The sequence below is a fragment of the Carlito syrichta genome, unplaced genomic scaffold (genome assembly GCF_000164805.1).
Source record: "Carlito syrichta isolate Samal-C Ts95f unplaced genomic scaffold, Tarsius_syrichta-2.0.1 Scaffold16673, whole genome shotgun sequence".
Taxonomy (NCBI): domain Eukaryota; kingdom Metazoa; phylum Chordata; class Mammalia; order Primates; family Tarsiidae; genus Carlito; species Carlito syrichta.
This window is the reverse complement of record NW_006960769.1, coordinates 62,189-76,223: the sequence shown is the minus strand read 5'-3', so window position 1 is coordinate 76,223 and position 14,035 is coordinate 62,189. Positions and strand designations below refer to the sequence as shown.

The 14,035-nt window shown below is 34.6% G+C and overlaps 1 protein-coding gene across 4 annotated transcripts in view; it reads left to right on the top strand.

The window, feature by feature from the left end:
* Positions 1–2,193, top strand: part of MCTP1 (multiple C2 and transmembrane domain containing 1) — a 334,728-nt gene extending 332,535 nt beyond the window's left edge. For all 4 annotated transcript variants that reach the window (XM_008059220.2, XM_021712485.1, XM_008059178.2 and 1 more), the window contains one exon: positions 179–2,193. In XM_008059220.2, the coding sequence (XP_008057411.1) occupies positions 179–250 (72 nt within the window). In that variant the 3' untranslated portion in view covers positions 251–2,193. The remainder of the gene's footprint in view (positions 1–178) is intronic.
* The last annotated feature ends 11,842 nt before the right edge of the window (positions 2,194–14,035 follow it).

Below are 14,035 nucleotides of genomic sequence, written 5' to 3'. Positions count from 1 at the left end.
TCCCTCGTGATTCCTGCTCTATCATTCTATTGTTTTCAGCATCCCAGCTGCAGATCCCATCCCGCTTCTAGAGTGAGCCACTCTTTCCCCCAAGCACAGTCTCTCATTCCTTTGCTTTTCCTTTCTTTGCCAGAAAGTGGCCACCTGACCAGTCTTTCTCTGAACTATGTTTAAACAGGTGCAATACCAAGAACTGAAACCAGATCCTTCTCATAGCCCATATAAAAGGAAGAAAAACAATCTTGGCTAGCCAGCTCCCAGCACTAAGGAGACCAGCATCTGTTTGGGAAGATAAAAGAAAAAGCCTTCAGCCTCAGCAGCATTTCCTTTCTTTCTGCTTTTTATTTATTTTGCCTTTTTATCATGATTGAGAGAATTTGTAAATAGTGTACAAAGGCATATGTCTTTGAAAATATACTTCTATTGTACAGACTCAACTTGATAAAGGTTTAGCTACCGCTGTGTGAAAGCCTTGTTAGCTGTGGATAATAATATAACACACTGAAAGAACAAATGTAAGAATAATAACACTGGAAGATACACACTTCTCTAATTACAAGTGGAAGAACCAGAATATTAGATTAAATACTCAACTGTGCTTTGATTAAATCTACATAAATTGTAAATGTCAATTTGATTTTAAAGTTTTTTTTTAATGTGACTATTTTTTATCTGAAAAGTAATCCATTACAGTTTTCTATGTTTTATACATTTCAAAAGAGAGGAAAATCCCAAAGCCTGAATAATGGAATGGAAGCATTTCAATCTAGCATAGATTCTGGCTTTAGATCCTGACATTCACTCCTGTGCAAATTACTTAGGTATGACTAGGCTGATTTTAAGCTAAAGAGTGAAGGCACTTTCACCTCCTTAATATAATCTTCAACACTCTGAAATCCTGTATAGGAAACTTTCAAACCTTCTACCATTCCATCTAAAACCTTAAAATCTCAGCAGGACTACACAACATAAATACTGCCAGGTTTATAAATGATTGCCTATCTGAATTTTTATATCTACCACTACTTTAATTTATACTGTTAGCAAATTAGGAACCCAGTTCAGTTGTCAAAAGCACTAGCAAACTATATCCAGATTGCTTTTGTGTCAGATTATACCTTTGTGCATCTAAAAATATTTTAATACTCAAGTGTTCTCACAGGAAAAAAAATCTGCTTTCTCATGAGGTTACTGAAATGCTTTAACGCATACTATGATTTTTGTTATTAGTGTGAATTTTAATGTAAAGGAGAATGCAGTGTGCTAAGTGATATGCCAGTGTTTCATTTATAAAAAAAAAATCATTCTTGATAATGCATGAAAACCTGTTTTGTAAAATAACTGCTTGGGGCGGGGGGTGTTGCCTTTAAAAATGTTTCACTACTTACCATAAAATCTATACTTAAAAACTGCATTCCCAAGACTCTTAAGGTAGTTTTTGTATCTAACTCCCTAGTTTATTGAGGGAGCATACCGATGGAGAAAAATAATTTGGTTGGTGAGAATGTCTTACTTCCCTGACTTGGTAGGGGATTAAACTCAATTGAAATTGCTGCAGACAATGTTTTGCACTACTTTATTAATAATAGACTGGGATAGGGTGATGGGGGGGTTATGTTGGAAAAATGTAGAAAAGCTGAAAGCAAGAAATATATATTTCATTCTAAAGGAAGATTCTTTAAAATTAATCTTATTTGAAGCTGATTTTTAAAGTATTTTTATTTTAGAGATATGTTGTTAAATACTATTTCTTATAATAGAACTATTTTGATGTTTATACACTATGCTTGAAAGAATGTCAATTAAATTCCCTTTCGACAGAAAGGCTTTGACCTCAATATGCTCTATTTAGCGCATCATGTTTAAAATGACATGCTTATATCTGCATACCATCACTGTTTGTTGCTAAAACATAGTACTCCATGATGTTGATGTTACTACAGAATTGTTTGGTAGTTTGTTTAAAATAACTTTCTATACTTATGTGATTTATGTTCTCTTCTGACAATGTCTACTCAGATGTCTATAAACCTGATATTCTACAACCTCAGATGTATCTAGTAGAAAGTAACCATTACAAGATGACTGATTTCTGTTTGTTTCATTGTGTCAAATTTCAGCTGTTTAGTTCAATGGTAATGTTGACTAAACATTCATTGCATTAAATACAAAGAAAATAATCTTTTCAACGTATGATCCTTACTCTCGTCTTCTTTTTATCTTTTGGTGGTTGAGACAGGAGTGATGGGGGATTGTGTGCATTATTTTATAAATGCTGCATTACTTGGAGAAATACCAATTTGGTTTGATGAAACAAGGCTTTTCCTGAAATTCTTGACTGTTGTATGAAACTCAATGCCTTTGGAGGGGTGAGTATCCAATGAACTGATAGAGGGGTAAGAACTAGCTTGAGACATGAATGTGATTCAGGGAATGTGATTCAGGGGTCTTCACTGCTTTTAGAAATATACTCACAGGTTGACAATAGATGCTATGTCTAGAAAAATATGAACTATTTCTTTCCCCTTCTCGTATAGGTGCAGTTTTGTTTTGAGACCTGCCTGACTTGTCTTGGTTTTGTGAGATTTGTGATGTAAATATTTCAGGACATCTTGAGTTTGAATTTTACTCTAACACCTACTTGGATTGCCAAATATCATATATTGTGAATTACTAAATATTTTCCTAAGCATCTTTTCTCTAAAAAGTCATTATTTGTTCATTTTCCAAACTATTATTGCCATTAATTGTGATAATTCACAGGAAATGCATTTTTGTGCTTATTTTAACTTTTTTTTTTTTTAACCCATAAAAAGAACACAGTACCTATTGCTCATTCTGGTACTGTTTCAGACTCAAAATTATAAGTTCTGTAGGGATTCAATTTTTGAATCATTCTACGCACTAGGATAATCTGAGTTGGGAGACTCTTTATTTTGCTTTGTGATATATTTATTGCACACCGATTGTATGACCCTCTCACAGGCAATAGTCAAACCAATGATAGTATATTAAAATCAAATCTGGAGATGAAGTATGGTGGGAGACAAGCTTAACTGATGTGTTTCTGAAACACATCAAGATTTTTATTCTGCATTTGAAAGTGAAGACAAATTCAGTAGTAAGCTCTTTTATTAAGGGACCACAGGAACTTCTTTCCACTTTGATATCAATAGCTAAAGGTTGCCAATGCTGTAAGTAGTCTACATTTGTATTAACAAGTACAAATGCTCTTTTTACTTGTATTAACAAGTCCCATTCAAAGGTTAATTTCAGTTAATTAACTTGTTAAATGGGCCTAAATGTTTATAATGCTTCTGAGTTTTGTGCTAAGCAATAAAAGCAAATATATATATGTATATTTAAGATGATGTTCCAGAAATACAAGTAAAAAGAGCCACCACTCTACTGACTGAAAAAGCCTCAGCTATTACTAACTTAATATCTGCTTAAATTCTGGGGCTTTAACTGTCTAGTGTGCGTGTGTGTACAGATGCTTATTCACTGCTTTGATTAAAGTATCTAGAATCAGCCTTTTCTAATTGCTCAGTCAAGTATGAATTAAAACCACATAAAAAATAATGTAATGAATTCTTACAATAGTGTAATGCCTTTCAATTATAACTCTCTTTTCTGGGATGATTGGTGTAACTCACTGAAAGAAAAAAAACACAAACATCTTTTTTTTAATGAAAATGTTACTCTCTTACACCTTAGTTTCTACATTTATACGGTGGCAATCACATTCATAAGACTTATTTCAGTTGAATCCCGGGATTTCAGAAATACCAAGGAAAGTCTCTCATTTCATAAGAATATTATGCAAATAAAAACCATTAAATGTCCAAAGTATTTACATAATATAGAACCTAACCACCATGAAAGGTTTTTTGGAATGTAATGATTCTTTTTTTGATAGAGATGTGGCCTTGCAATGTTGTCCAGGCTGATCTTGAACCCCTGGGCTCAAGCAATCTGCCTGCCTTGGCTGCCCAAAGTGCTAGGATTATAGGCATGAACCACTGCAACTGGCCTGGAATTTAATGATTCTATCTGTGCTTTGCCAAGGGGGGATCTGGGTTAAGAACCAATAAATAAATAAAAACAAAAACAAGACAAGCAAATATGTAACTGGTCACAAATGAGTTTCAATTTGGTGGGATCCACTTTCCTTCATATTCTAAACTTAAAAAAAAAAAAAAAAAAAGGAAAAATCCCAAACTGGAAAAGTGTTCTATTACATGAACAAGCAATATTTTTGTAAAGACAGGTTTTTAAATTTATATGATAGTTCTTTGCCTCCAAATGTCACTGAAAAATGGCTTCATTTAAAAAGAAATAACCAAACAGCACTGCTGTTCTGCTTTAGTCAATAAATAGTGTTACTGTATTAGACAGAAACCTTTTTTCTATATTAGACAGAAACCTGTTTTCAGGGAAAACAGAAACGGTTTAGGTAAGTAGCTGTGCCAAAGTGTTTTCAATATGTAGCAAAATTAAAATTGCAGTGTAATTCTACCATGCTATAGGTTCTTCAGTGCCCTTTCCAGAGAGTAAAGGAGTGGCCAACCTGAGTCAGTGAGTGACCCTGAAAAACCACCTTTTTTTCTCCAGAAGAATGCATTGAAAGAGATCTTTCAATGCTGAGTAGAGTTTCTCTTCTACTAGTGAGAAAAGATGATAAAATAGACTTAGTTTCATTTTCTGGTCAAAGATCAGCTTCAAAATGTCTTACGTCAACTTGAGAGATTTTATTTTGCCAGAATTCAAACAGTGCCAGGTTTGGAGGAAATGCTAAAGGAGCATACCTGGCTCCCACCACTCTTAGTGGTCTTTTGCACTCCTGGAGACACCTGTGACAACAGCCAAGTATTATTATAGAGAAAGTTGGACCACTGAAGAGTGGTGAGGGGAAGGAAATGCCAATATTTGTCCCAAGTTCAGAGATCCCTTTTATAAAGTTATTAGAGAACTGAAACCTTTTAAGTACATTCCCCATAAAAGTCTTTTTATACAGTAGTGATTACGACAATTACAAGTCTAAATCTGTGTGTAACTTGTAATACCACAACCTTGAAAAACAATTATTCGTGTCAAAAACTAATAAACACTCAGAAAAATTTACAAAGATGTGTCTTACTTCTTATTATACAGGGAGGAGTATGTTTGCTATTTTGTTGTCTTTGATATATAATAAGGGAAGCAGCTAATATCAATTTCTGACCAACCTTATACAATAATTTACCTACCTCTTACCTTTGTCCTACTAATCTTACAAACCTCAGTCTCCATTAACAGAGACCTAGCAAACTATAGTAGGGTGTTTGAAGCACATGGGAAGCCACCCAAAAAAGTCAAATACTATGCACATTTGAAGTAGTTTTTAAATAGACCGATATAGTGTTCCATTTTATTTGTTGAACATTACTTTAAAACATTCCCTCTAGGACAGTAGTTCCCAAACTTTTTGGCATCAGGGATCAGTGTCATGGAAGACAATTTTCCATGAACTGGGGGTGGGGGAATGGTAAGGATGATTCAGGCTCACTACATTTATTGTGCACTTTACTTCTATTATTATTACATTGCAATATATGATGAAATAATTATACAACTCACCATAATGCAGAATCAGTGGGAGCCCTGAGTTTGTTTTCCTGCAACTAGACAGTCCCATCTGGGAGTGATGGGAGACGGTGCTAGCATCACTGCCTCAGCTCTACCTCAGATTATCAGGCATTACATTCTCATGAGTGTGCAGCCTAGATCCCTTGCACGCACTGTTTACAATAGGGTTCACGCTCCTATGAGAATCTAATGCTGCTGCCAATCTGACAAAAGAGTCCATGTGGTAATGACAGCGATGAGGAACTGCTGTAAATAGAGATGAAGCTTTGCTCACTCACCTGCTGTGCCCCCCAGTTCCTAACAGGCCACGGACCAATACCAGTCTGTGGCCTGAAGGTCGGGCACCCCTGCTCTAGGATATACATTTTAAAAACTTCATTTTCAGAAACAAGAGAAAAACTTTTTTTTTAAATCACAAAACATCCTGCACTTGGTAATTTAATGAAGAGTCAATCACACTGACCCTATGGGTGGGGTATCAGGTATTCCACCATCCATTCTTGTGCACTGTGATGCTAATATAAAGAATGCATATGTACTCAATCGCCAGTGACTATGACAATAGCACTGAAGAGCAGGTGAAAAATCCTCCGCCCAAAGAACTAATCGATTGTTGTGCTACAGTTACACTGTAGGTATCCAGCATATTTATATAAAACAATTATAAATAAAAATATGGTTGTACTACTTATAACAGTACAAGAAGCTGCTTTCCTGGCCTTTGCAGAAGTGCAAAATAATCAATGATAGGAAACAAAAAAAATTTTTTTTTGAGTCAGGGTCTCACTGTTGCCCAGGCTGGAGTACAGTGGCACAATCATGGCTCACCACAGCCTTGAACTCTTGAGCTCAGGTAGTCCTCCTTCCTCAGCCTCCCTAGTAGCTGAGGTCACAGGCCCATGCCATCCATCACCCAGCTAATTTTTTTTTTTTTGAGTCGGAGTCTCACTGTCACCCAGGCTGGAGTACAGTGGCACGCTCACAGGAACCGCAGCTTTGACCTACTGGGCTCAGGCGATCCTTCTGCCTCAGCCTTACAAGTAGCTGGAACTACAGGCGTGCGCCACCACACCCAGCTAATTTTTTTATTTATTGTAGAGATGAGGTTTTGCTGTGTTGCCTAGGATGGTCTGGAATTACAGGGGTCAGCCACCACGGCCAGCTGGGAAAAAATTATTAACAGTGGTAAACTTCCTTCAAAGGTATTTAAAATACCATCTTTGCTAAATGTAGCTATCATTTAATCTTACCAGTTTCTCCCTGCTTTTCTGTATAGAATTGGGAAAAACCCATTTGAGAACAAGTAATTCTTCAGGTTCCATGAATACTTCTAAAATCAGAAAGTAAAGGTATGTTATCAGGACTCCACATGGTACCCATGTGAAAAAGCTTAAGCTTTAGTAATTTAAGAATACTTACTAAGGAGTAATGTCTATCAATCCCCACCTCAACATGGTTAACGCTCCACTTTGAAAAGGCTTAAAATGAAGACCAGGGAAGCAGCACATAAGTAAAATGATAAATCAGATTCACTTTCAAATAAGGGGCATATAGTATAGTGTATTATTTGAGATGTGTATTAGATGGCACTAATTGTATTACTAATTATATCTAATATTTTAAAAATGGCACTTATTAAAACTGTAGGTTATCTTTTAAAAATCCAATAGATGTCAGTTTAAGTAAGAGCTTTAGAAAAAATTCAAGACTGATTCCTACTTAGATCAGGAGCATTACTTTCAAAATAAATTGGTCATTGGTATTATAAACAAATGTAAATCATTAGAAACTTAAAGAAGTGAAAAAGAAATATTCAAAATTTTGTCACATAAACACAACCATGATAAGTAACGTATTTACTTACAATCTTTTCCCCTATGAAATTTATTTTAGATATATATCTTAATAAATACAGCTGGGTGTGGTGGGTCACACTTGTAAATTCAGCACTTTGGGAGCCCAGGTGTTCGAGACCAGCCTGGGCAACATAGCAAGACCTCGTATCTACAAAAAGTAAAATTTAAAAATTATTTAGGTGTGGTGGTGGTGCGTGCCTATAGCCCCAGCTACTCAGGAGGCTGAGGCAGAAGGATATCCAGCACCTAGGAAGTCAAGGTTGTGGTGAGCTGTGATCAAATCACTGTACTTCAACCTGGGTGACAGAGTGACATCCTGACTCTAAGTAAATAAATAAATGTTTAATATATATATTTGAGAGATGGGATCTTGCTATGTTGCCCAGGTTAGCCTCAAATTTCTGGGTTCAAGAGATCCTCCTGCCTCAGCCTCCTGAGTAGCTGGAACTACAGGCGCCACCAAACCTGGTGGAGAAAATAATTTTTAATAACATTTAAATTGTTTCTATTTCTTAAAAAAAGAACTAAATTGATCAACAAAATGGTACTGAGGGAACAGGTCCAACCACTTTCAATAAATGGCTCACAAACTCTGCTTAAGTCCATTTCCTCCAATAACACGACTAGGTATGAACTTAACAGTATTTCGGGAGTGTAAAAGTACTGAAATGATAGGAAAAGAAATAAGACATCTATATTTGTCCAAGTTTGTAGAAAACACTGAGTATCATTAGTCCTGTTTCTCATAGACAGATACCACATAAGCTCACTTATATATGAAATCTAGGAAAGTTGATCTCATAGAAGTAGAGAGTAGAATGGTGGTTACCAAGGGCTGAGGAAAGGAGGGAAGGAAAATGGGGGAGGTTGGTCAACCAGTCCAAAGTTAGATAGGAGGAATAAGTTCTGATGTTCTATCACACAGTGGGGTGACTATAGCTAATGTATTACTGTATATTTCAAGATAGCTAGAAGAGAGCATCTTCAAAGTTACCATCACAAAGAAATGATAAAGGTTTGAGGTAATAAACATGCTTACTGCCCAGATTTGATCATTATAAACAATGGATACATGCATTGAAACATCACACTGTACCCCATAAACATATAATTACTGTTTTTTTTTTTTTTAGAAAATAAAAAAAAAGCCTGTTTCTGATTAACACCATTAAAACTGAAATTTTATTCTTTATTTTTGACTGAATTTCAACTAAAAGAATCTTCCACAAAATAATTATCTGGGCTTCTGGTTTAGTTTATTGACTTTTATTCAAACTTTTCAAAGATGCAGTCTAGTCCTAAAATTAAAGATTTGTCTATGTGCCTTCTGTCTTAATTTTATACCTTCACTAACTTCAATTTATGAAATGTAAAAATCTTTGAGCTTTTGATTCCTTTAAGTCAGAACAATTCTTAACCTTTACCCCCTTATCTCCCCGATCAGTTTTCACCTTTTTAACTCTGCTTTTATATTTTCATAGAAAGTTCTTTAAAACACACATTTTACCTATTGCTTTGTAATTTCATCTCTACAATGTAAAAGAAAAACAATGCAATGTAGAAAAATGCATCTTTAGAACAAAGAAAGAAACCAAAGATATCTATTCCTTAAAACAAAAACAAACCATTATAAATCAAACTATTGTGGTTATTAGAGAAATTTATCAAAAGTCGTGACATAAACCATTCCTGACCTAACCTTTAAGTTGAGAAGTCACTGACAACAAACTAAGTTCTTTTTATCTGTCGCCACTTTAAGAGTAATGATTTTTTCAACATGACTATTTATTTCACTTTGGGACAGAAAAATAGAGAAGGAGTGGTAATTTTAGTTCATCTACTATCAAGATAAATGATAGTATGATAGGTGTAAATTCAAAGCTGGAGTCCAGATTTTCAGTTCAGTGCAACTTACCTTCTGGAAGTGCTAAACTTTTTTTCAAACTTCCATTCTTCGGTAGAACTAAATCACGTTTCAAAGTAGTAAGTCACTCACTTTTAAAGTTTAACATTCATTTTGCACTAATGTTCACTTGACCCACTTAGATACTTTGGAAAGGAAGATTAGATCTACCTAATTCAGGTTTAACATTCTAAAAATATTTGGGGGCCATGATACAAAAATAAATAATTTGGAGGAAATGTTTTAATTCCAATTGCAGACAATTATGATAAGGGCTTTTGGTTCTACCTTAAGGGCAATATTATATTCATGTTGCAATATTACATATATGTAAACGCTATGCTGATTTTATTAGGAATATTTTTAAATAACTGATCACTAGACACTCTGTTGACTTAATATTATTGGATCTTAATTCAGTTACAAAACTCAGAAGAGTTCACTATACTTCTGTTTTAAAAAAGGGGTATGGATTACAGATATATCTCTTCAACAGCAGAAAGACAACATTCTAAAAAGAAGCATGTTTATCTACTGTTAAGGATTGATTTCAAGCTTAAAAAGTAGTTCTGAGTGTATTATAATCAAAACTATATAATTACACTAAAAAAAGAGGCCTATGGTAATAAATTCAAACATATAAAATATTAGAAATAGCTTATCACACAAAAGTACTCCCAAACAGCAGATTCTTCTGTGAAAAACGCCTATCATTTAGATTTGGTAAAACTAACAAGCCTCCTTTTCAAAAAAGTTAATTGAAGTATTTTGCCCCTTGAACAATTCACAAAATTCATGTGTCTCATGAAACAAAGATAAGTATGGGTCTATCTGTGTTGCTTGGTGTTTTAATAAATAGAGAAGCATGAATATATTTTAGATGCTCTGTAAGATTAGCATTTTCTATAAAAGGGTAAACTCTTTTTAAACCTCTAATGATTCATGATGCTAAAAATATCTTATGTTTGTTTCCTCTGAAAAGGTCTTCTTGAGTGAAAATGTATGCTCAGAACCAAGTAAAACAATACTATAATTAATGCATAGCCTAATAATCTTTAAATCTATAGCAAAGCAAATAACAACCAAAGTAAATCCTGCCACCACAATTCATTTTAACCTACAAGGTTAATTTTTTGGTAACATAATTTGATTTACAAGGAATAGTTAGTTATTCTGTGTCTCCTGTTTTGACATAATCGCGCACAGCCTAATTCCAATAATGCTATTGTTGACCTTTCTAACTCAATCCACATTTGTTATAAAAACAATTATCATTCCGAGTTTTGCAAGCTCCACGTCAGCAGGAGGTGTGACTGGCGTGAAAGCTACGTGACAAATGCCTGAGGGAAAAAGTGCCTCATGTCACTCAAAGATGACCCCTTCCTACTGATGAAGGAGCAATAGTGACAGGCTCTCATCAAGTTCATCACTTAACTGGAAAGGTGTACAAAAGCATAAGGACAGCACATTCTACCATTTTTTCTCATGTGAAGGTTTTAATTTAATTTAACTTTATATAACAGCATAAACAAAAGTGGCATTTTCAGGAGTTTATTAAGTGTCCTAGTGTTAATGCATTTGTGTTTGCCTGAAAATGAGTATTAGTTCACTAAGATTGCAAAAGCACACCCCACATCCTATCCACTCTCAAATAAAATTGTTAAAATAGTATTGAGCAAAAGATTAACCAGACTCTTGAATATTCATGTTTAAAAACCAGAACAGAACACCAATTATTACTGAAAATTTTAGAAACATACAAAACTGAAATTGATTTTTTAACAACACGTATAGAAGACAATAAAACTTACAATACTTAAGCCTCACTCACTTTCTTTGACTGTGAGCCTCCCCTCTTTCTGTATAGTCAGCCTGTTTCAAGAACATTGCCAGGTTCATAGTAGGTGTTCAAAAATTATTAAATTCAAAGCAATGATTAACTTTACATTAGACTTTTACGAGGATAAATGCTTTCCCGGTCATCTCAGAATTAGTATAATGACAGAAAATGTATATATACACTTGGACTTTATTCTGCATAGTGAAATTTAAAATTAACGGCCTAACTTCTCGAACTTCAAAGAGATCCTTTCTGAGAAACTGCCAGTAAATACTGCATGGGAAAAATCTGAATATTAATTGCTCAGAAACTTCCTTCCACACTTTATTTATATTATAATAAGGGCTCTTACAGATTTTTTTTTTTTTTTACAATTCCATAGAATTACAATATGAAACCTGGCAGAATACAATGAAGAACAGCTGTATTTTATTTAGTTAGAATTTCTTCTTTACATACCTCTAAGATAGACTTATGTTTTCTAAAACAAAATATAATAAACATTGGAAATGAAGTTTTTCATTGCCAACTTAAAATTATACTCATATAGTGGTATTGTTAACCAGGGCACATACCACAGAAACCTATGGTTGCCACACTGGACTTTTGAGGAAGTGCAAAAGTACAAAAAATTTTTTTTTTTAAAAGAAAGCAAGATCTATTGAGAAGACAGAAAAGCTCCAACAGTGGGAGGGGAACCTTACAACACATTCTTTTTTTTTTTTTTTTTTTTGAGTTGGAGTCTCACTCTGTTGCCCAGACTGGAGTGCAGTGGCCGCTCTTGGCCACTGCAACCTCGATCTGCTGGACTCCAGCGATCCTTCCGCCTCAGCCTTCCAAGTAGCTGGAACTACAGGCACGCACTACCACACCCGGCTAATTTTTTGATTTATTGTAGAGATGAGGTCTCAGCAAGTTGCCCAAGCAGATCTCAAACCCGTGGGCTCAGGCAATCCACTCACCTCAGCCTCCCAAGGCATGGGATTACAGGCTGAGCCACAACACATTCTTAAAGGCAGAAACCTCAGTGGCATTTGAGTGTTTCACTCTTCATGTCATCATGGCTTATAGAAGTTGGCAGACAGATAGTCAATTATGAAATACAAATGCTAACTATAACTAAACAAATATATCTAATGAATATCTAATTTAGAAAACTTATTTTTCTTAACAGTGCAAAACCCTAACTCATGTTGATTACTTAATGACCACAGAATTACTACCAACTTAAGCAATTACTATCTTGTCGTTTGCATACCTGACTGAATATAACCAAGAGGATGTAAAAATTAGAAAGGAAGTAATATTAACTATCATATAACATGATAGGGTAACTTAATACTATCATGACAGGGACATCTGGTAAGAAAATCAAAGCTCAGAAAATAATTTGCCTTGCAATTTAGTTATTAAGAAACTAGCCAAGAATTTGAAATCCTGTCTGATGTCAAAGTCTTTGTTTATAAGTTTATATTAGTTTACCAAGCAAACAGTATCCCAGATGCCTTCACAAGTGAAGTAAAGTAATACTCCTTGAATAAAAATGTCCATATTCATCATCTGGGAAGCACTTTACATCCTAGAAGTATTTAAACATCTCTTAGATAGTCTCTGCTATGTCATGCTTTCTCTGATACTTTGGCAGATTAAGTAAGTAATAAAAAAGAATTTGTATGATTTAAATTTGAAGGCTAAATAGAAACAATGAATACTGTGGCCAGGTGTGGTAGCTAAAGCCTGTAAGCCCAGCACTTTGGGAGGCCAAGGTGCAAAGATCACTTGAGCCCAGGAGTTTGAGACCAGCCTGGGCAACATAGTGAGACCATGTCTCCACCACCAACAACAAAAAAAAAGTCAAAAAATTAGCCAGGTGATGATGAGCGCCTGTGGTACCAAAGGACTTGGGAGGCTGAGGAGGAAGGATTCCTTGGTCCTAGGAGTTGGAGGCTGTTGTGAGCCGTAATTGTGCCACTGCACCTTAGACTGGGCAACAGAGTGAGACCCTTACTCAAAAAAACCAAACAAATCCCCAAAAGCCCCAAAACTAACATTTCTTATAGTATATGGAAAAAATTAGCTATTTAAAATATTTTTTCATACTGATGTGGCAGTTTTCAATTTAGATTATAAAGCCAGTAATAAGATACTGAGCATTTTCATCTTGTTAAAAGATCTATTTCTAATATAAAACCAAAGTGTGCTTCCTTAGCAAATTAATTGCTGTAAAATCATTACTTTGGTTACATAAAAGCCAAACAGAAGTTTTAATGTTTCTTTTTTAGCTGTATCACAATGTAACTTATTCCCACTAGTAAAGCAACTCCATTTTCAAAAGTAGTTATTATCCACACCCTTTCTTTTAGTTTTACCATAAACTGCTATTAGGAAAAACTGCAAATTGAAATATTACTACTCTGTAAATTCATACTGTGCATTAAGATTTTAAATAATCTCAAATCTATTACTTAGATGCCACTTGCAATTGTAATATTTAATAAAACTTATTATGTTGCAGAATGTTTTCACTTACAGAATATTGGTTACATGGAGGAGTGATACACTTTGTACATGAACTGCTAAAATAAAACAGATCAAGAGTCTGAATTGTCAGACTCTGCGTAGTTAATGCATTTTAAAAGCAAAGACCATTATTATTGTAAATTCTAGAAATATTTATTTTAGAAACACACAAAACTAAAATGTGTATTTTTGTCCAACAGCATATAGAGAAGAAATAAGGAGCTATACGTTATAGATGCACATTTGTATGACTATCCTTGCCATGATTCTAAGACTTAGAACACCTAG